This window comes from Saccostrea echinata, unplaced genomic scaffold, assembly GCF_033153115.1.
Source record: "Saccostrea echinata isolate AGI-Se365-2 ecotype Australia unplaced genomic scaffold, CSIRO_AGI_Sech_v1 ptg000029l, whole genome shotgun sequence".
In the NCBI taxonomy this organism is placed as follows: Eukaryota; Metazoa; Mollusca; class Bivalvia; order Ostreida; family Ostreidae; genus Saccostrea; species Saccostrea echinata.
The window spans coordinates 36,474,234-36,499,051 of record NW_026889778.1 but is presented as its reverse complement, the minus strand read 5'-3'; the positions used below and the strand labels follow the sequence as shown (position 1 = coordinate 36,499,051).

General features: G+C 32.9%; 1 protein-coding gene across 1 annotated transcript; it reads left to right on the top strand.

The window, feature by feature from the left end:
• Positions 1–299: 299 nt before the first annotated feature.
• Positions 300–9,331, top strand: LOC133194781 (RNA polymerase II-associated protein 3-like). The gene is made up of 10 exons (XM_061330689.1): positions 300–540; positions 1,396–1,536; positions 1,935–2,051; positions 2,405–2,532; positions 4,701–4,893; positions 5,650–5,745; positions 6,706–7,122; positions 7,351–7,448; positions 8,476–8,570; positions 9,045–9,331. The coding sequence occupies exons 1-10, from the start codon at positions 376–378 to the stop codon at positions 9,134–9,136; spliced, it is 1,542 nt and encodes a 513-aa protein (XP_061186673.1). The 5' UTR covers positions 300–375; the 3' UTR covers positions 9,137–9,331.
• Positions 9,332–24,818: the final 15,487 nt, after the last annotated feature.

The following is a 24,818-nucleotide window of genomic DNA, read 5'->3' as shown; positions in this document are numbered from 1 at the left end:
ATGATAATAACCATACATAATAATAATGCCTACCTTGCAATTTTTACACCGGCAAAAGTTTACATTAGTTTCAAGTCAAAGGTCGTTGTTAAAATGAAAGAACTACGTGCCCGACGTTAAGTTCTTTTCGACAATGTTTTACATTTCTGCAGGTGTCGTGAATTGATGTACCAATAAGCGAAACAATTTTGATATATTTCTATATTCTAACTGAAACAAATAATTCATTAAGTGGATAAAATTGATACACCATAATATGACAAATACATCGGGATCAGGAATACTAAAATGCAAATTCCATAAAACATGTCAGCGCCTATGTAAAGTAACGGAGTATATGGAAAACGTGCTCTGTTGAAAATCTAAGGCCAAACCATGGCGAAAATCAGTGCATCTGAACAGAAAATGTTGATGCTTCAGCATCAAATGAAGGAAAACAATTTGGATCTCGAATCCTTCGTCAAAGACATGAACAAATGGGAGGACAGCATAAAAGAAAAAGAGAAGAAATTGATAAGTGAAAAATCTGTGAATGGAAAGGTTTGTCGATAGTTAACATTACAGTATTTGACAGAGTGAATTTTAAAAGTATCACGCACTTACGGAAATGTGACCATAGTCGTAAACGTGTAGTTGACCATATAAGACCAGGGACCTATGTCCCTGATAATCATAATGCTGAAAAGACGCAGATCTAACTGCTAAAGGCACGGAAAATGTAAAAGTAAGACTGAGTAAGTTAATGTTAATATAGAGTATTTGCATATATACATGTACATACTCTACATTTACATTAACTTTCAATGCCTTTGTCTTAAGGTATGTAATGTAGTTACTAGAAAATGGTCAAAAACTCAAAATGCATATCAGATATAGAGACCCAGAAAAAAAATTCAGTGACCACTTATCCCAGAGGATGAGTATGACATCACACCCACTTCATCTGCGTCTGAATCAGAGGTGCATACATGTACAATATTTAGTTATTTAGAGTCAACGTTTCTCATGAAAACATTATCACTGGATATAAACAGAAGAAAATCATCCAAAAAAAAAATTCTCGTCACCATGGACAAGCAGATTATGACATCTACTTGTCCTCAGTCGATTTTAACTCATCCAGGAGGAGTGGTTTTTTTTTCGCACCCTGAGATTCACACTGTTGCTCTCACAGAAAGTATATGTACTATCAGTCACAGTTTTTTATGACAGACTTTCATATCCATATTGGGATCAATGTACATGTATTGAGATGCCAAGGGGGGTATTACATTGGAAATAACCAAGAACATTATTGTATTGATTGTATTGGGTAATGAAGAAAAAAATTATCAGCAATAAACATTTTAAATTTTAATGTCATTAATGAATGAAAGATGAATTTTTATTTGTCAGGATTTGCCTCCTATAAGAAACAGTTTGAAAATAAAGAAGAAAAAGAAAGTGAAACCACAGAAGGATGATGACATTCAGGGGAGAAAACCTCGCAAGAGAATCAGTGGTTATGACTACCGTTCCTGGGATAAATTGGACATTGTAAGTTGATTGATGGGATGTGATCAAATCCATAAGGGCACCAAACAGAACATACTAAAAAATAAAAATATTATTTTTTTCCCCAGGAATTACCAATATTTCCCATCATTCTGGGCTGGGAAATATGAGTATTTCTGGATTTTTGTAAACCCTGGATAACAAGTATATGTATGATAAATAAGTCAACTGATTCTGATGTTGATGAAGCCTTGTACTAGACATTAGATTCATAAACATCTAAAATGCCTTAAGTTTAGCAGATTTTAAATAAATATCTTCATATTAAAAACCTCTTATTGAAATTGTCAACTCTCTCCTTTTCAAATTTCTTAATTGATAAATTATTTTGATAAAAAGGATACTCATCCTCACATATGAGTGAATTACATGATTTTTAGGATAAAATGTGTGATGACGTTGATAAAACAGAGAAGTCTGACTCGTCTGAGTACGAGACGGATGAAGAATGGGAGGCAGAGAGAAGGAAACAACAAGCTGCCATGGAGAAAGATGCAGTAAGACCTTACCTAACGCATTGCAAACTTAACAGGAAAAAAGTACAAAAGAAAGCAAAAAATCCTTTTTTTATGAATTATTTGAATCCTGTAAATTGTATGCTGAGTTAGAAAAAATATCAATCTTATTAGAAGAAAATAAATTTACGCCTTATTTTATACAAGAAGTTTTTCTGTTTAATGCCTTTTGTGAAGAATATAAAATATTAAAGACACTGATTTGTAATAGAAACCTCAATTTAGCATGTGTATTTATTTTATTTTTTTTTTTATTTTTTTTTTTTTTTTACATTTTTCAGTGAATGGAGACATTAATGTTGAATTAGATATACTACATCCTTTCTTTTCTTTAGGGAAATGATTACTTCAAGCGAGGGGACTATACAAATGCCATTGAGTCTTACACAAAAGGAATGGGATTGGATCCCACTAATCCTATACTACCAGCCAACAGAGCTATGGCTCTCCTGAAGGAACAGAAGTTAGAATTTTTCTAAATCATAAACATAAAAAGTTCAATTATTTGAAACAATGTCTGAAACAGAGTCTTTACCAATCAATAACCACTTACCATTTACACACAGATGCACAGCTCACATATTTCCTTCTTCCTCCAGCATTTTCAGAGTTTAATTGGGACTTTTCCTGCAACAAAAAATTGGACTGCTTGTTACTGTTCCATGATGTTCTACCATCATTTTGCCTTTTTCCAATGAGGCAACTACCTTTATTCTGAAATTCATTTCTATTCAGTGAAGCAAAATATTTGTCACAATTTTGCATATGTACGGAAGCCCATTTAGGACCTATCAAAATATATTTTCGAATTCAATATAACGAATTGTAGAATTTGTTATAATGAATTCAATTCATTATATAAATTTCTTTGAATTCGATATAATGAATTTAATCTATTATAACAGACTTCTTGAATTCAGTATAACAAATTCCAAAGTTTGTTATAACGAATTAAATTCATTTAAACGAATTCTCAAATTTGTTGTAACAAATTTAATTTGTTATGGCGAATTAAAAAATTTGTTATTATAGAATTAAATTCGTTAAATCAATTCAGCAATCAGGGACTATAGAAAAATATGTATGAATTCAATATAATGATTTGTCAAATTCGTTTTAACGAATTTAAATCGTTATAACAAATTAGAGAATTCCGTACATATGAAATGAATGTTATACATATGTAATCCCTAATTTGAAGTTCTAGATAGTTTCATGTTTTTGCAACATTTTACAGAGATATGACTACAAAGGCCTCTAAGTGACCTCTAAAATTTAGGTGCAAGCTGGAGCCTTATCAAAAGAATTTAGTCTCCAATACAAATTTTTAGTCGCCAGGCAATTTTTTAAGTGCCAACTTTAAAAGTTAATGCTAAACAATATAAGGACCCATGTATGCATGTAACTCTTAATATTCATACATTTTTAATTGATCATTTCCTTTTAAGGAACTTGGACTGCAGGAAATATTATTTAAAACTAAAATAGTATAGAGGATTTTTTACATGCGTATTGATTAACATGATCGTCCTACAAGGACAGTGTAACACTAAGTCTAATACATGTAGACTATATCTCTAATGAGTAAGAATTTAATTGGCAAGCAAATGACCACATCACTAGCCCGTTTGATTTACTTTATTTGATAATATTTGATTTACTGAAGCAAACAGTTACCTGGGGCAGTTATTGCCTTATCTAGTCTATCTGAGCTGTGTGTGCACTAATGTGACTTGAAATTTTGTTCACACATATGATTACTAAAAATACAAAAAGGTTACTAAGGAAACAGGACATGTCCATTGCTAAAAATAATTTCCTCTTCTCTTAAATTTCTTTTCGCTTCTTCAGAAAACTAAAATTTGTTAAAATGTTAAAAGTTCCGGAATTTGACGATCGCCAAGTCAATTTAAAATGGTCGCCAATTTGGCGACTTAAGGAAAAAATTTTAGGTGCCAATCAAAAATTTTAGGTGCTGTGGCGACTGAATTAGTCGCCAGTTAGAGCCCTGTTATATGTATTGTTTGTAAATTACAATGTACTAAATTTTGACCCGCTTTTGCAGTTAAAATTTTTAGATAAGTTTGAAATATTCATATATCATGATAGATTTGAAATTTTCATTAACAATCAATTGATTTTATTGTTGTAACATGTCCACCAAATTTGGATATAACATGATGTTAAGCAAAAAGTTATAACAGAAGTCCACAAAATTTTCAAACAACCTTGTATGTTTGAAATGAAACACTCTTCCACAATGTTTCCAACTATAAAGCTGTCTGTTTTTAAAACTTTTTGAACACATGCATATTCAATCAATGTATTGCTTTAATACAAGCAGTATACTTTTTCTGTTTAGTTAAATTTATATACAGTCAAACCTTGTTATCTCAAACTAGATGGGACCAAAGAAAAACTTCAAGATATCTGAATATTCGAGAAATTAAGGGTTAATTTCTTAAAGAATAAGTAGATGGGACTTCCCATTCACTTCGACATATCCATGGTATTTGAGATATCAGTTATCGGGAGACCAAAGTTCAACTGTATTTTAAATATATCCTACAAGATGTGTTCCGATATCATACTAACACTTAATGAGTATTAATTTTTATTACACTATCATAGGTATGCAGCTGCTGAGGTTGACTGCATGACGGCCTTGACTTTGGACCCTTTATATGTGAAAGCTTACCTCAGACTGGGCGCCGCTCAGTTCTGCATGAAGAAGTTCGACAAAGCAAAAGACACGTTTGAAAAAGTCCTACAACTCGAACCTCAGAACAAACAGGCAAAGTTTGAGATCGAAAAAATTGAAAAGGTACGGTTCTTTTCATCCAGGTACGGTATATTTTACCAATTAATTTTCACAAATAAACAAATAAAATACTGTAGATTCCTTACTGTTTGCTAGGAATATATTATTGCAAAATTTTGTTAGAAGCACCATGCACAAGCTAAAAATTTATCTTCTTTTATTTTCATAGTGATCGAAATACAAGCAAAATCAAGATCAACCGTCCACTTGCTAATTCATGTTCTCGGGACATCTACAAGCCATTTCGCAATATTGTGAAATCACTTATTTTCACGGGTTTTTAATTTTCATTGTTTTCGAGATATGAAGAGACCCACAAATTCATGTCTACCACAAAATCTAAAATTCCATATATATAAATATACATGTCACTACACAATAATTCTCAAATCCCCCCAAACCCATATTTTTTCCTCAAACCTCGAAAATTTGACCCCGTGAAAAAATGTGATTTTACAGTATTTCATACTCATGTAAAATAAGGAATCTACATTACTTACATAAACCTTACACATCTTCCAGAATAACATTCAATAATAAACTTCATTTTTCTCATAAAAGAGAATAAAATGATTACATGAACTGGGCAAAGATTTTTGCATGATATTTCTAATAAAAATGCTGGGCTTTTTTTGATGTATTTTAAGCCACTGTTTAGTATAAAATGATTTAACTCACTGTGAAAAATACAAAGAGGCCTCTGAAATCAGTTAAACAATTTTTAAATGTTTTTAAGCTTAATTATTGACACTTTTACAGGAGATGAAGAAAGAACAAATGGTTACCCATGACAGTTTAGGTCCTGATGTAGGCCTCGTTAAACCAATTACAAAACCAGTGAATAAAAGGTCAAAGGTGAGATTCTAAGAGATATATTGTAGGAAATACAAGTTAAATACATGTTTATATTTTTAGAACTTTTATTCACCAGATCATGCGTAACTGTCAAGAGGGAGAACTGCTCTTACCAGTGAAATTAGTTACAGAATTCCATTTATTTTTAGCTCTAATGGTCAGAGGCTAGAAAAGCTTTATATATGTTGGTAGGGTGTCTGCTGTCTGTACATGTATGTCTGTCTTTATATTTGTAAACAATTTTTCAAAATGCTTCTTCCCCTACAGTTTTAGTGTATTAAATTCTATGAAAATTTGTGCAAAGAAGACTGTACAAAGATACATAATTTGCATTACCAGTTTTTTTTTATGTTGATGTATAGCCATGGCTACTAAAATAGAAAAACAATGTATCTGGATTTTTTTTTTTTTTTTGAAAATGCAGCACCACTTAAAGTTTTACATGTAGTCTGATTTAAAAAAAAAAATGTGCATATTGACAAATGGTAATTCTGTGTTTTACTTGCATGTAAGTTAGATTTTTTTGTTTTTGTCCAATCTTATTAAAACATGTTTTGCTTGACATACTACTTCTCCTTCATCATTATGTAACTGGTAGTAGGCTCAACCAAGATCATGATACTCTTTATTGGTGTTGCCATGATTACTAAGGTTCAAGCCCATTTGCTACAATTTCTCTTCTTTTAATACATGTACAAGTAAATGACATGTACAAATGAGTGGCACTTTAGTCTTGTCAAAGTTATCTGGTTTTGTTAAAACTGATAAATCTGTAAGTTGCAACTTAAGAATGGTATAAATATTTGAAGCATTAATTTTTTAAAATGTACTTGCCATGCTTTCAAAGATATTTAAAGGAAAATTTTATATGAATGTCAAATGTAAATCATGAACTGACATTAATTTTCATTTCATTAGCAACACATCAGTACCAGATGAAATATCAATGCATTATTTCAGAAACCATTGAGGAGGTTAGAGATTGAAGAAGTGGATATCGAGGAGACAGATATTAGGCAAGCAGCCAGATCTCGAGTTGAGGAAAGCCACAGTACACAAAGGAAAGAAACAGAATCCAGGGACAATCAAATGTTTGCTAAATTCACAAGTCCAGGCATGATAAATGCTGGATCCACCCAACAAACTGTGCAAGAATCTACACCTGTGATAAATAGTGATATTTCAACTAAATCTCAGACTGAACAACAGCTGGATTTATCAAGTGTTCAGAATGAGGCTAAAACATCCATTAGCCCCAGATCAGAGGGAAAGTCAGTGTCACCCAGAGGCTTTTCCGTCCCAGCTTCCTCATTCCAATTTCAGGCTGATTACAAAGTGCTGAAGAAAGACACCACTGCTTTTTATAATTATTTGAAAGTAAAAGACTTAGTTTGTAATAAGGATATGTAATCATTGAAACTGATTCCCCCAGATATTTAAAGAATACCAAGTTCTTTAATTTAATGAAATGCATGCAATCTTTTAAAGAATATGAGTCAATAGATTATGTAATGTAATGAGTAATATCACCAATGTTTTGAACTGTATACATGTACTGAGCTGTAATCGCTATATGTAAATCATTTACTATTTACTATGTTACAGAAAATAGACCCTTCCCTATACCCCAAGCTGTTTGGAGAATGTTTAGATGCAGAAATTTTGATGAAGATGTTATCAGTATTTCAGAAGTGCTTCATATCGTAAGTTAAACTTACATATTTGGTCAGTATTAGTAAATTAATCAGAGTTTTGTTTAAATTTTGTTTGAAAACTGTGTTAAAGTCAGACTCTATTCTTTTCAACTGGAAAAAGACTGTTCTCAACCACAAAATCAAAATACACTAAATACATGAGCAGAATATCCTCTCACTAGCAGTATTGCAAAAAGATTATCATGCAATGTTAAATATATGCACATTATGCTTTTTTTTGGCTTTTTTGTTTGGGCCTTTTTTAAAAGTTTGGTTATCTTTTGGTTAGGTTAACTTTGTAATTGAAATATTTGTTTGCAGTGTAGATGTTGATAGAAAAAAAAAAAAATCAACCATCCAAAGTAATAATTAATTGATCTTCATCTTATGCTGTTCAATTGAGCATGATAATTTTCTTTAAATATGATGATTACAGTACATTGCTTAAAAATAACTAGTATTATTTAATTAAAAAAAGAGAGGGTTTTTAGCAGCCTGCTTTTTGTACTGTCTTTAAATGCTATGTTTACTGATTTTGGGTGTTTTTCGTTTATACAAGATTTGTACTTGCATGTGTAAACTACTACATGCAACATTAAATCACAATGATTGCATTAAAGTAAGAATATAGACAAGTCATCATTCAAAGAATGCACGTTAAAATGTAAGCATTAGGTATCATATATTCTACTTCACTGTGTTTTAAATAAAACAGCCTGTCAGGGAGTTATACAGATTTTCTCTGTATGCACGATTTCATGAATTATTCAGTTTGAACAATTAAATAAAGAACCAGGAGGATCTATGAAACAGTTCAATGCAAAAATAATCATTCTATACCTTAAATGAAATATTAAAAAGGTAAAGAAAAAAAGAAAAGGATTCAAACCCTAACTACATTTGTAGCACATTATGTGGAATCAAGTTCTTTTCTTGTTAAAATCTGGACATTGTTTGTAAATGTCTCAATGAATAATTTTTTTTCTCTTTAACAAATCTCACATACAATGTACATGTAATGATCTTTGTTTTGTAGTGCTGGTGAAGACTATTTCCCTCACATGAGTAAACTGACAGAAGTGAAAAGGTTTGGAATGACGGTTATGTTTTTCTCAAGGAAAGAAAAGCAAGGTAAAGTATACTACCACATTTGCACTTGTACAATTTTGTATATCACATGTATACAAGGACAGATGTGCATACACACATAAAAGATTGAAAAAATACCTTCAAATATTTAGTTGCTTGATGGCGTTTTGTATACATCAAGGGCTGAATATAAATTTATTTTATATTTATTCTTGATTTAATTGAAAAGAAAAAGTAAAGGTGCAAGTAAAGGGTTTTCTCTCAAATTCTTACAGAATACATGTACATTTAACACTAATAAGTCTCTAATTTTTTTTAACAAAATATTGCTAAATAGATTGTGATTGTCCATATTGATTTGGACAATATACTTGGAGTTATTTCTTAGATGATTTTTTTTTACATAATTTTCTTGTATGTCTGCAGTTTTGTTTTGTTTTGTTTTTTTTTTTTTTGAAAGTGAAATTGAAATTTCTTCCATTTGAAAATTTAACATTATTAAAATTTTAATTGCAGTGTTGCAGCATTTGTTTGACAATCTAAAAGAGAATGGAACAATTTCAGAAAAAGATCTGAAGCAACTTAAAACAAAGTACGAGATGAGCTGACGAATTGCAGTACACAATCCATCTTTTAATGTTTTTTTTCCCTGAAAGTAAAGATTTTAGTTAATTTCTTTTTTTGCTATTCAGACACAGTGTGACAAAATGACAATTCAAATTGAAACACTGTAAAAGATAAACTATGTTTGAATAAATGTTGCATATTCAATTCAAAAAGAAATACGTAAGAAGAACTTTAAATATTTGTCATTTTCATTTTTTCAATGTTGCGTATTTTTTGAGAATGTATGTGTATATAGAATTCTAAAATTACAAAATGAATAAATCCATGCTACTTATTAATTAATGAAGCTGTAAACACTAACAAAAAGTGCTTTTTGGACTTGGAGAAAAATATATCATATAAAGATATGCATATTGAGACTATTTAGTTCATGTTCAACATAGGGTACCTGCCTTATTTCCACAGGAAAAATGTTCAAAGACAATGGACTATTCGTGAACAGAAATCACTGTAGTTAACTTACATTGGAAAAATTAATGGAAATAATGAATGCAATTACTTATTCTAGGTCTAATATAATGCTAAGAATATTTTAATCTATTACAAATTGTGTAATGAACTGTAAATAACCATTTTTTAAAAATCTTACTTCTAAGGACAGATCAATCTAACTGCAAAAACCTACCCTACAAGTAGAACTCTTTAGTGTGCAGTGTTTAGAGCTTCCTTAACAAAAGTATTGATTGATAGCACAATTAGATGCTTGCATTGGCTATAGACGAAAGTTTTTCATTGGCTTTACAGTGACTGACAGGTACAGAAATTCTTCTAGTGCCTACGGTAACTGTCATAAGTCATTAATTTGACTTCATAGTCTTTCAGTATCTGCATTGGTTCTGCAGTAAGACTTCCAATGTCTAAATATCTGTACATGAAGTCATTCAATGCCTGCAATGGATATCCATAGTTTTTCAATGTTTACATTGCTTCTTCATGAAGTCTTTCATTAGCTAGAAAGTCGTGCATTGCCTTGAATGAAATAGTCCTAAAAATAACTGGTTTATAGTGCTTAGATGAAAGCAGTCTCTGCTCTGGATTCTTGTATAAAGGCAATTCTCAGAATGTGCAGAGTTTCTAAATAAATCGTTCCTCAGTTTTACAATAGTTGAACCAGTTTTATTAATCATTCTAAGTATTGGGGGTATCAAAGAAGGCATTGTTTTGTAAAATAAGTAAAATACATGAATATTCCATTTTTGATCGCACTGATGAATTGTAACAAATCTGAACTAGATGCACATGGACCACAACGTTTACTGAGTTCCTATGGCCCTGCTATTCTTCATAAGCAGATTTTTCCTCATGTATTCCTATGAAAAACTTTGATTGCGCATTGTGACCCCACCCTAACCTGGGGACCATGATTTAAACAAATTTGAATCTGCACTACCGGAGGATGCTTCCGTATGAATATGACTAATCATGGCTTTGCTGTTCCTGAGAGGAAGATTTTTAAAGATGCTTCCCTTTATATTCCTATGTAAAACTGTGATTGCCTGTTGTAGCTCTGACCTAAACCCCCCCCCCCCCCCCGGTCATGATTTGAACAAACTTGAATTTCACAACCTGAGGATTCTGCTATATGAATTTTTACGGCTATTCTGTTCTTCAAAAGAGATTTTTTAAAAAAAATTCTATATATATAAAATATATATAAAGATTTTCCTATATATATTCCTATGTAACAATTTGACCACATATTATGGTCTTACCCTACCTTCAGTGCTTATGATCTGAATTTACATTATCCGAGGATACCTCGAAATAAATATGACTATCATGGCTTTGCTGTTCTTCTGAGGAAGACTTATGATTTTTCAATTTATTCTTATGAAAATATTTGAATGCCCATTGTGCCCTCACCCTACCCCCAGGGGTCCTGATTTGAACAAACTTGATTCTACACTATATACATTGTAGCGAAGCTTGCACAAAAATTTCAACTCTTCTAGCCTAGTGGTTCTTAAGATGATTTTTCCTCTATTTTTATATAAAACTTTGATTGCCCATTGTAGCTCCAACCTCCTCCGGGGTTCATGATTTAAACAAACTTGGCTACACTTCCTGAAGATGCTTCCACGTAAGTTTCGTCTTCTTATGCCAAAGTTTTTCTACTATCATACAAATATTGGACTCTGGTTAAAAGTCTCATAAGTATGGGTATGCCTGAGTGAACGTCTCATTAATATAAAGAATATATAAATGTTAATATTCTATAAATAACTATTTCTTGTTAGTAAGGAACAGATGATCAAATACTAAATTATTATTTAGCATTGATTATTAATGTGAAACCTCAGAATGAAACGATGAGTATTGTAAAGTCTAGCACAGATTTTATTTCAATATAAAGTTTTGAAAATGATCATTTAATTATCTATTCTGATTAATATCACCAATACTGTCTTATTTGTCAGATTAAAAAGGTTCTTGGAGATTTATTTATATTGTTCAATTAATTTTTTTTTGACTATGCCTTGTTTTATGAGACTTTGAATGGTCCCACAAATGATTTTTATCTAAAGTATAGCTACATAATGTTTTTGGGGACTTTTTCTTGTACTAATATAGAATGTTTTATGAGACTATGAGAATAGTCCAATAAATGTGATTGGTACATGTACCGGTGTATTTTACTTCTGATGTTTTGTGAGACAATTGTTTCGTAGTACTATGCAGTGTTTAATGAGACTTTGAGTACTACGTCACATTGTTACCACATCAAAGGAAGTAACCGAGATCGCTTCTCTTCCACGCTAAAGTCGGTCAACTGCAACATATATCGCCGACGTATTACGGGTTTATTTAAGGAATAACTGTCTTATTTTTTGGATTCATGATGTGATCAATCGAGTGGCTTGCGTGATAATTTGCATAAACGCCGAAGGCGTTTATGCATAAAATTATCACGCAAGCCAATCGATTGATCATCGTCATGAATCCAAAAAATAAGACAGTTATTCCTTATATTTACATGCTCCTGATTCTGCAAATTCCCGTGCTAATAGCCCCGCTTCTGTCTCTATTTGTCCCGCCCCGCACGTGATTTTTTTTTAACCGCTCCTATCGATGAACCAGTAGATTTATGTAGAAATAAAGTATTTTTACAATTTGTAATTTTATCTCGGACAAAGACATTGAAAATGTAAATATAAAAGGGGACAGACAGGCCATCCGTTCTTTTATTGAATATTTCTTGCACAAATTTTGAACAATTGAAAATAGAGCAGTATGCTTTTTTAGAGTCCATAATAATTGAAGTAATGCCATTATATTCATGTATATATATGCCACATAAAATGTTTTGCCTGATCAAGCTGGATGTTTCTGTACTAGTCCTGGTCGTTCTGGGATTGTAGTAGTTTGTTTCAAATCACTGTTGAAAATAGTGATTTTTCTTTGAAAAAAATATATTCCGTGTATGTATTAAACCATGAACTGAAGGACTTTAGAACTGCGTACATAGATCTACATGTATACCCCAAACTATCATGCGCGGATTTAGAGGGGGTCGGAGGTGGTCCAGACCCCCCCCCCCCCCGGAATTTGCAGAGATATTAAATTTATATACTAAACCAAATAAAAAATGGATCTGTGTTAAGTTGGTATGAAAAGGTACACATATCAACGACTCACCCCCACCCACCCACACACACACACGAAATAGGTTTTTGACGTTTGGGCCGCGATTTTACGTTACGAATACTTCTGCCAAGAAGGTAATCCGTATTCATAATTGTCAATAATTATGTCAAAATGCTAAATTAGTATTTGTACATATCTTTGCTTAGAAAAGAGAAACGCATGTATGATAGCTTTTTTCTTCTCTTTCTCTTTCCCTCTCTAAGAAAACGTTTCAGTGGCTGCATACCGTCATGTATTTCAGTCTGTTGTATCATTATTGTACGTGTGAAAAATAAATATATGATCTACTATTTTCATTTATTTTGATATTTTGACAAGATGGTTTAGCCTACGGTCTACATGTCATATACGCGAATCAAAAATGAAATCATATAAATTACAAATCAATTTATCAGTAGGCAAAGTTTAAGTTCATTCTCATTGCTCATACACGACAGACTGCCGCAGGTTTTTTGATAAGGGTTTTTTTTAACAATACTGTGTATAACGTAAAAGAGACACATTTTCGCAATCCTTTATAAAACTGAGAATGCAGGGAGTACATGTATGTATACCCATAACAAGGAACACAATACGTACTGAGTACTGCGTACGTAGAGATTTTGCAAACATCCTCCATTGTGTGTGTGTATGTTAGGGGGTAGAAAGGAGACAGGTGCGATTTCAGCAACTGTGGGACACTTTTATCACATATTAGTACAGTGTTTATTAATAATTATGCGATACATTTTTTTCTTAGATCTTATGTGTGTTTTCTTACTTTATATGCTTGAATTAACTAATACGACGTTTAGAGAAAATGGCTTCATAAATATTTATCACAAATTCGTACTTGAAATGGAGTATTTATCTTGTTTTAAATCCATCAAACTATAAAAACCAATTGATATTATTCCACGTCTTTGATGTGTTACATGCAGCATAGACTCGAGTAATTGGCGTCAAAAAGTGGGGGGGGGGGGCTCTCATTTCAGTCCGATTCATTTTTATCCCTTCAAGTATGTTAACTAACGGGCACATAATATAACCCCCCCCCCCGGCCACTTTTTTATGGAACCCTAAATGGCAGTTTTCTTTAGCCCCCCCCCCCCCAACCTTTTCACAAAAAAGTTTTTTCACTGTTATTATTTTATAATGTATTGAAATTTTCATTCGGAGGCCTGTTTCACCAAAGTCACCTCCACAAATTTTCTTTACAGTCCAATGTGAACTCTTCCATGTTATTGTGCCTAAAAGTGACGAATATGAGAAAAGAAACCCCTTCTCTGCCCAATTCTTAATTTTGAGTTCTTTGAAATTTCCTATTTTTAGGTCACCTGAGTCACTCGGGTGACCTATTGCTATCTGTTTTCGTCCGTCGTCGTCCGTCGTCCGTCGTGTGTTAACATTTGAACATTTTAAGCTTCTTCTCTGAAACCGCTGATTCAGAACCAATTTCAGCCAATTTTAGCATATGGCATCTATGTGTAAAGGGGAACAAAAATTGTGAATTTCATGGTCCCAGCCCCCCTGGGGCCTGAGGGGTGGGGCTAAAACCACCAAAATTAATGCTATCTCTAAAAATCTTCTTCTTTACTCCTGGACATCAAACAGTCAAACTGTTGGCATGATTGTAATAAGCATTTAGCCCTCTACCATAATTGTGAAATTCATGGTCCCAGGGTCAGGGGTTCTGGCCCCAGGGTGGGGCTATATAGATCATATAGTGAAAGTGCATTATTTCTTTGAAAATCTTCTTCTCTGCTCCTGGGTATTAAATAAACTAACTAAATACATAGTTATGAAGAGCAAGAGTGCCTTTTCCAAAATTGTGAAATTCATGGCCCCAGGGTCAGGGGTTCTGGTGTTAGGGCGGGGCTCTATTGATTATATAGTGAAAATGCATTAATTATTTGAGAATCTTCTTCTGTGCTCCTGGGTATTAAATAAAGTAACTAAGTACATAGTTATGATGAGCAAGAATGCCTCTTCTGAAATTTTGAAATTCATGGCCCCAGGGTGGGGCTAAATAGATCATGTAGTGAAAGTGCATTATTTCTTTGAAAATCTTCTTCTCTGCTCCTAGGTATTAAATAAAGTAACTAAGTACATAGTTGTGAAGAGCAAGAGTGCCTCTTCCAAAATTGTGAAATTCATGGCCCCAGGGTCAGGGGTTCTGGTGTTAGGGTGGGGCTCTATTGATTATATAGTGAAAATGCATTAATTCTTTGAAAATCTTCTTCTGTGCTGCTGCGCATTAAATAAAGTAACTAAGTACATAGTTATGATAAGCAAGAGTGCCTCTTCCAAATTTGTGAAATTCATGGCCCCAGGGTCATGGGTTCTGGCCCCAGGGTGGGGCTATATACATCATATAGTGAAAGTGCATTATTTCTTTGAAAATCTTCTTCTCTGCTCCTGGGTATTAAGTAAAGTAACTAAGTACATAGTTGTGAAGAGCAAGAGTGCCTCTTCCAAAAATGTGAAATTCATAACCCCAGGGTCAGGGGTTCTGGTGTAAGGGCAGGGCTCTTTTGATTATATAATGAAAATGCATTAATTCTTTGAAAGTCTTCTTCTCTGCTCCTGGGTATTAAATAAAGTAACTAAGTACATAGTTATGATGAGCAAGAGAGCATCTTCCAAAGTTTTGAATTTCATGGCCCCAGGGTCAGGGGTTCTGGTGTTAGGGCGGGGCTCTATTGATTATATAGTGAAAATGCATTGATTCTTTGAAAATCTTATCTGCTACTGGAGATTATTTAAACAAACTAAGTGCATGAATTTGATAGGCAAGGATGCCTCTTCCAAAATTTTTAAATATATGGCCTCAGTTTTTGGGGTTCTTGAGGAAGGGGGGGGGGGCTCTATTGATTATATAGTGAAAAAGCATTAATTCTATTAATTAGTCAGTAATTAATCTTGTCTGCTCCTTAGCGTTGAGCTGATAAATAAATTGCTTAGCTATGATGAAAATGGGAGCTTCGAACAGAATTTTTAAATCTTGTGGTATTAGGGTCAGGGGTTCTGGCATAATGGGGGGGGGGGGGGGGGGCTTTTGATAATATAGTGGAAAAGTGTTAATACTTTGAAGTCCATAGTTATGATGATGAGGTAACTCTTCCAAATTTGTAAATTTCTTGACCTTTGGTCTTGGGTTCTGGTGATAGGGTAAGGCTTTGTTGAATCTGTAGTGAAAATGCATTGTACCTGTGAAATTCTTCTCTGCTTCTGGGCATATCAAAAGCAAACTGAGTGAAAGTTTAATTGATATAAGTAAGCGTATTTCTACCAGATTTTTGAACATCTGGACCATTTGTCTAAGCATTCTGGTCCTGGGCAGGGCTCTATTAATTTGTATTCTACTGAGAGAAGTTACTCCCCTTTTCCATTCACCTTTGATAATTAATCACTGTAAATAATGTATTTGAAAGGTTAATAGAATAAGATAATTATGCAAGAATGTTTATTGTATAATTCAAAAAGTACTTTCTTAGTTTTAATAATCAGGCAGACCTGTAAATAATAGATAAATAAAAATGAGACAAAAATAACTTATCTTATTAAAAGTTCTTCAAAGACTATAATAGAGGTCAATGCTAGAGCTAGGTCTTAATATGGGTTTAAAAATAGTACAGAAGCACTAATAGTTTGTCAATAGTCTGCATGGTGATAGTGTTAAGTGGGGGACAGATAAGAACTTAAGTTATGAGTTGATACTGAATACTAGACTAATTATTTTGTTGATCCTGATCTTCCTACTTCTCTTGCTTTAGGGCAACAAAGCTTCATCTATCAGTGTATTTAACTTCTAAATTGTTGTATTATACTCAGGTGACCGTTAAGGCCCTTGGGCCTCTTGTTAAAATTAATTTATCATGATAACTATTGTTCTACTTTTTGAGCTTGACAAAGTCTTTTTAGGCTTTTTTTTTTTTTTGCCAGCTATGTCTTCACTAATAAAAAAAAAAAAAAGCTACGTATGTGAGTAGATTAGAGGAGGGAAGCGGGGAAAGTGAAAGGAAAGAAGGAAGTAGAGACGATTGTTCCTTGTTATAGCCTATATGATATATACATCTTTTGGCTTTTTCTCTCTCTCATACATACATAATCTACAAATCTATTAGATTTCTTCTGTATAATTAGAACGTCATTCATTTGTGTGAATCGACATCATTTCTAATTTAACATGTATGTCAATTTCAAATATTAGTTTTTAAGCAGCTTCAAACCGTGTTATGTAACTATCTAATAAGGGTCTGTCACCTTAATCATAATAATAAGGAAACGGATTAGTATAAGTTTTCAAACTTGTTTCCGAATCCTTTTTGATTTTTTGTACTACTTGCCTTTATTTTCTGCTTGTCATTTTCAGATAAAATATGGTTTATTCTAATATGTACATCTTGAGGGAGAGGGCGTAATAAGTTTTTAGAACTTGTGTCCAATCCCTTTGTAATTAGAAATTACAATAAAATTTGTTCAAACCAAACCAAACCAAACCATACATCTTGAGAAAATACATGTATACACTGCGTGTCCAATTAGGGGACGACCATTTGATTTTGAAGGAGGGGGGCTGGCAAGAGTCAAATTATTTGTTTTCATATCATCATACCAGTCAAGGACAGATTATGTATTTTCTTCTTTTCTTCTACTCTAAAATAAGGTTGACAAGCAAAAGAAAAAAGTTAACTCTATTTCCGGGTGAGTGGGGGTGGGAGTAGGGGGTAGAAGTAGATTTATTTTCTTGCTGGTCGAAGATAGATTATTTATTTTCAATATTTTCGAGGACAGCTTATCTTTTTCCAAAATCCGCCTGGTCTCTTTCTCAAAATCAAGAGGTGCATTTAGATATAGGCTTTACATTCTGTCCTTCGGTATCATTTATACTGTGAATACAAAATGTATGTATTGAACTTCAATCGATAAAATTTGAACGTAAATGTACACGCCTTCCCTCTTTACTATCTCTTTCGAATATACATGTATGCGTGCAGAGTGGGCTCCATTTTTCAGCAGTAATTTGTAATAAATTGCTACAATCTCAGAATGCATGACCTGGATTGATACTGATACATCCAGTTAATCATGTACTATTTTTTTATACGCAAATATGAAAAAAGTAAAATATGTTATGGAATAAAATAATCGTCAACTTCAATTTATTATGGACTCTAAAAAATGCATACTGCTCTATTTTCAATTGTTTAAGATCTGTGCAAGAAATATTCGATAAAAGGACGGTTGGACTGTTTGTCCCCTTTTATAAGCCCGTAAAATCGGCGATGTGTATTGCAGTTGACCGACTTTAGCGTGGGAGAGAAGCGATCTCGGTTACTTCCTTTGATGTGGTAACAATGTGACGTAGTATTAAAACTTCTCGACAAGCAAAGCGTCAGCATGTCACAAACAATGAAATCCTTTAGGTCTAATGCAATTTGCTCTATATAGTGTTTAACGAGACTTTGAATAGACCCACAGATTTGATTGATATGTTAAGTGCTGATGTTTTGTGGGACTATTGTCCACGAATAGTTTAAATAGTCCCACAACTGATAGATATTGACTACTACACATTGTTTTATGAAATGTATGGATAACGAACAGTATTCAAACTCAAAAGTCCATTAAACAATACAAATTTTGGAGCAGAGCAAAAATGGACCTCCAAACATCAGAGCTGGGATCAGGTGCCATGGAGGAGTGAGCATCCCCTGCCGACCGGTCACACCCGCCGTGTGCTCCTTGTCATGATCGGGAAATAGCGGAAAAATCCGTCGACAATTCAGTGTGTAAATAATGGCCTAACAATTGGTATGAAAAACGTCAGTCAGCATTTGATTTAATGATAAATTGTATTAATTTTGCTGACAAGGTATTGTATCGACCGTAGAACTTACGAAATGACGACTTTAAACGAAACTGCTGATATTCTTGTTTCATCAACTTGTTTGTCAATAACTTTCCTCGTTTTAGAAATTGTTCATACGTATAGCATGCTCTTGCCTATCGAATCAACTGAGAGATATAAACCCCGTATGCAAGTGATGAATGTAAATTGCTGCATAAGTAAGGGAAGCTGACGATTAAAAAGTTAAAGTCATCACGTTAATTAAAAAGCTTGGTTGTTAGATAACCATTAATGTCTTTTTCTAGTAAAATATCCAAATATGAAACAGATGTGTATCTTTTATGGTATCTTTTATTTCAAGCTCACCGGGATATATCGTATCGACATAAGAATGGAAATAACCATTGTTAATTGACAATACGTCGTCGATATATCTAAATGTCGAGTTGAAATCAGTTATAAAACTTTGAATACTCCCACAAATATGATTGGTTTTTTAACTGCTGATGTTTTGTGGGACCTATTGACATGCACTACGTACAATACAATGTTTTATGAAACATTTTTAGTCCTACAAATTTGATTTGTTTGTTAACTGCTGATGGATTGTTGGACCATTGTCTTGTACTACTAAACAATGTTTTAGGAGACTTTGAATAGTCCTACAAATGTAATTGGTAAGTTATCTGCCGAAGTTTAGTGGGACTATAGTCATGTACTACAGTAACCATACAATGTTTCATAAAACTTTGAATAGTTCCACAAACGAGATTAGTATTTTAACAGTTGATATTTTGTAGGACTATCGTCTCGTACTTATATAATGATACAGTATTTTAGTCTTAGAATAGTTCCGCAAATTATAAATATTTTGAAAATGCAAAGATATAGATAGTATGGACTCTTGGAGCTATATTTCTAAGTATCTGAATTATGATGAGTTGTGCATACCCAACAATGTTGTAGTATTTCTCTTCCTGTTGATATTTGAAAACCTTTCTTCGGATATATGAATGCAGTAGTGGTAATCGTCCTCAATACAACAGTAAGACTGATTCTTACGTTGGGGTCTCGAATCCACTACGGGAAGTGGAGACCTGTACTTTGGATGAGACCGTATAAACCAAGGTCCAGTGTCGCAATAGATGTTCGCACGAAAAAGGTCTCTCGCTGCTCTATGGCCCCGAGTGCCGAGTATAGGTATAAATTTGCAGCCCTACACCGGCAAGTGGTGGCATCTTCATATGTGTGAAAAGTTTTGGAGAGGGACGTTAAACAACAAACAAACAAACAAGAGTAAGGCGTGGACTTACTTATCAGTATGTACTGGTCCCAGCGGACAAAGTTGGTAAGAACATAGTCTTTGTTTGTAAGGCTCATTATTTGAATTGTATTTTAAAGGAACTAGGATTTAATTCTACGGGTGGAAATCCAACTTACACCCATACCTCCCTTTCTAAGGAAGAAATTCTTCAAAATCATATGTCCGTTTTAAATATTTTTAATATTACCAACAATCAAAATGAATCTAAATTACCTTACCTTTACTGGACTCCTAAACTTCATAAAAATCCTTACAAACAAAGATACATAGCGGGTTCCAGTAAATGTTCAACCAAGCCTCTTTCTTTACTCCTGACTAAAATATTTGCTATAATGAAGGAGAAACTTCAGGAGTACTGTACAACAGTATATTCGAGAAGTGGTTTAAATCAGATGTGGATACTTAAAAACTCCAAAGAACTTTTGGAAAATTTGAAATCAAAAATTTTTACTAAAATCAATAGCATCAAAACGTACGACTTTTTCAACACTTTATACATGATATACAACCAATCCCCAAGATAAATTGAAGTCCAGGCTTTTTGACATGATAGACAGCTGCTTTTTCAATAAAAATGGAGCTCGTAAATATACTAATCTTCCCATTGGTCATTCACAAAATTATATTGTTAAAAAGCACTCTGATTGTACACACAGGTACTCTGAAGAAGATATTAAAAAGATGCTCAAGTTTCTGATTGACAATATCTATGTAGTTTTTGGAGATCATGTCTTCCAACAATCTGCTGGAATTCCCATGGGTACCAATTGCCCCCCCCCCCCCTTATTAGCAGACCTATTTTTGTATTCATATATAGCAGAATTTATTCAAAAACTTCTACATGAGAGGAAGAAAACACTTGCTGTGGCCTTCAACTCGACATTTCGATATATCGACGACGTATTATCAATTAACAATAGTTACTTTCATTCATATGCCGACTCGATATATCCCAGTGAGCTCGAAATAAATGTACCACAGATTCTGACACATCTGTTTCATATTTAGATATTTTACTACAAAAAGACGTTAATGGTAATCTAACAACAAAGCTTTATGATAAACGTGATGACTTCAACTTTTCAATTGTCAGCTTCCCTTACTTATGTAGCATTATACCTTATCACCCGCATTTGGGGTTCATGTTTCTCAGTTGATCCGATACGCAACAGCGTGCTCTACGTATAAACAATTTCTAAAACGAGGCAAGCTATTGACAGACAAGTTGATGAAACAAGCATATCAACTGTCCCTTTTGAAATCATCTTTTCGCGCGTTTTACGGTCGATACAATGATCTTGTCAACACATACAAGCTATCATTGAGTCAAATGCTGACTGACTTTTTCATACTAATTGTTAGGCCATTATTGATACACTGAACTGTCTATTGATTTTTCCTTTGTATTTTCCCCGATCATGACAAAGAGCACACGGCGGGTGTGACCGGTCGGCACGGGATATTCACTCCTCCATTGTACCTGATCCCACCTCTAAAATTTGAGGTCCGTGTTTGCTCTGATCCAAATTTGTATTGTTTCATTGGACTTTCGAGATTGAATACTGTTCGTTATATTCATATTTCATTAAAAAGGCGTGAAGTGAATATCTTTAGACTTAACACATGACCACTATGCATCAATTTAAAAATAATTTATGTCAGATTACATTCCTTCCTCAAATATTTCTTGAAAAAGAGAATTAAAAATTTGCTGAAAACAAAACTGAGCACATAATATAATTATATACTCATTTTCCTCTTTGAAACCAGGACAAATATATCTCATATTTTGGAGGATCTTAACATTCGATAACATCTGTCTTTAATTGCTTATTTAATTGCTTGTTTATTTTTATTTAGTAAAAGGCGGCGATGAATCTTTTGCATAAGTCAGATCTTTACATAAGTCTTTACATAAGTCAAGGACATTTGTGGAGATTTGGTATCTTTTTACGGTTTTGTAGTGATAAGATTTAAAGTGCAAGGGGCAATAATTTCATAATTCAGATATACAGTGTCAACTGCAATTTCATTATCATGAGCTATAAACCATTTCAATGAATTGTGAAGGAAGAAAACAGTCATGAGGCGGAAAATTATAATAAATAAAAGCACAATTTCCAGAGCTCTTTCTACAGAAACGTCAAAAGACCTACATTTACAACAAAATACATCTTGAAGGGTATATCTTGAATACATTTTGTATGTGAAATTTACTCAGAGGCATATGAAATAATTGTTTGTACTGCTTTAGTTAAAATAATACGGTGCATGTGAAGAAAATCAGTATTAAACTATACAGATTTAAAAAAAAATTAACTCACGGAAATAATTTCTAATTTTTCAGAATCTTTATAAATTCAATTGTTCATGCATATATAGGCGTACAACCATTTGTCCTCTAGTTCACTCTATAGCATGATTTTATTATTTAATCATCATTAGTGTTTCACTGATGTGTGTTCTGTTAGACACCAGTGGGGGCCAGGGTGCAAAATGAAATCCATCTGAATTCAGACATGTCCTTCCGCAAGAATTGAACCACCATGCACATCTATACTCATATCCACAGCGTCTGACTGACCAGGCGTCATTGTCTCTTTCTATCGTGGAGAATTTCATTCCATTGACGTTCCAGAGATAATTGGAATCCCTCATACTGTCCCCTGTATAATTATAAAATTTTGATGTTGGTATGACTGATATTATTACAATATAAAATTGTAATCATTGCTTTCTTTTAAAAATTGCTACATGTAGATATTTATCACGTGTTTAACCCTTTATCCCGTGGATATCACTCATTGGATAACAATGGGTTTCGCGTGAAAATGATGAAGTAAATAGTGTAGATTCATATTATACATAGAAAGTGATGTATAAAACATGTGATAAAGAGAATCTCCCATGATTTGTGGTTGGATATGATTTTTATCCAACTCGTTGTGTGTTTTTATCCCCTCGTCAAGGCTCGGAGATAAAAAGCACACAACGAGTTGGATAAAAATCATATCCAACCACAAATCATGGGAGATCCGATATATATCAAACTGCTAAATGATATTAAAATTAAATATGAACTTCTTACATGTATATACCCCTTACAAGGACTAAGCGATGTTTTTCCCATGATTCTTTATTAACTTTAAATAATTTTAAAATTATAAATGAATGATGAGTGAGTCAATTTTCACGCTTAAAGCACATTGGTTTGATATGTGATTTGTCACCTTTTCATCATTCATCAAAGCGAAGAACCATGTAATATTAAATGTTGTTAAATTTATACATATTCATTATTATATAAATTTAAAAGTAATAGCTTTACACTGAAATTTGTACATAATTTGATAAATTTTTCCTTTATAATACCCAAACTGGTTTGATTTAATGACATATTTATACAGGGTACATTGTAGCACCACCCAGCTCACACACATTCCTTCCTAAAAATAAACTACTATGTTTTTAGCTCTTCTGGTCAGAAACCAGAAGATCTTATGCGATAGTAAGGTCCGTCTGTCTGTAAACTTTTGAAATGCTACTCCTCCTATAGTTTTAGTCCAATTTGAATTAATTTAAGTATGGCTCCGTGTAAAAATCATGCAGGGGGTGATACATGGGGGGTTTCAGAATTTTTTCAAACTTTGCATGTTGGTAGGGTATGCTAAGATACTACGAAAAATAAAATGATTTTTTATCAATTCTGTGTCTGGTTGCCATGGCAACAGTTAAACTGTTTTCGGTAAAATATGGCTGAAATTTCCTCTAAAAATAGGCAAAAATATCAATATTTCATATGAAATTAAAAGAAAATCAGACAATAAATCACATTTTTGTTTATTTCTCATTCAAATACAGCTCAAATAGTAACTTTTCATAATTAATCAAAATATTTCCATGTCCAGTAAAATGTTCTAATTTTAAGCTGAAAAGGGGAGATAATCCATATTGGAAAAAACAGCAAAATATCAATTTTTTGAGGATTTTCAGCTATCAAAAAATTAAAAAACCCTACAGCCAAACCAAAAGGCCATGCTAGTTTCATAGACACCATACCCTATAGAAAATAAAATAATTAAAACATTTTTGTGCAAATGATTATTATTTTCCAAAATGATTGACGAGTTTCATTCAAAAAATGGCAATTTCCCTTTTTTTGTCACAGTCCAATATATGCCATATTTGTATGCATGTAAAAGGAAATTGACATTTCAACACAATTTCTTTACATTTCCAAACTCAAATACAACACAATTATTTACTTATCTTAATTAATCTAAATATTTTCATGACCTGTAAGATGTTCCAATTTTAAGCTGAAAAGGGAGATAATCCATATTGACATAAACAGCAAAATATCAATTTTTTGAGGATTTTCAGCTATCAAAAAATTAAAAAACCCAACAGCCAAACCAAAAGGTCATGCTAATTTCATAGACACCATACCCTATAGCAAATAAAATAATAAAAACATTTTTGCGCAAATGATTATTATTTTCCCAAAACGATTGATGAGTTTCATATAAAAAATGGCAATTTCCCTTTTTTTGTCACAGTACAATAACTATGCCCTATACACATATCATGAATATATACCAGGTATGCATGTAAGAATAAATTGACATTTCAAAAATTTTTTCTCAATTTTCTAATTTGAAATACAACACAATTTTACTTTTCATTTAATCAAAATATTTTCATGACCAGTAAAATGTTCTAATTTTAAGCTGAAAAGGGAGATAATCCATATTTACAAAAACAGTATCATATCCCATTTTTGAGGGTTTTTTTCAGCCTATAAGTTCTTTTTAAAGTCCAACAGCCAATGCAAATCAAAAGGTCACGCTTGTTTCGCACA

Excerpts from the sequence above, each read along its gene's own strand:
- LOC133194781 (XM_061330689.1), top strand. The coding sequence starts at position 376 with ATGGCGAAAATCAGTGCATCTGAACAGAAAATGTTGATGCTTCAGCAT. Across the intron at positions 4,894-5,649 it reads AGATCGAAAAAATTGAAAAG|GAGATGAAGAAAGAACAAAT; the intron begins GTACGGTTCTTT and ends ACACTTTTACAG. Across the intron at positions 8,571-9,044 it reads CTCAAGGAAAGAAAAGCAAG|TGTTGCAGCATTTGTTTGAC; the intron begins GTAAAGTATACT and ends TTTTAATTGCAG.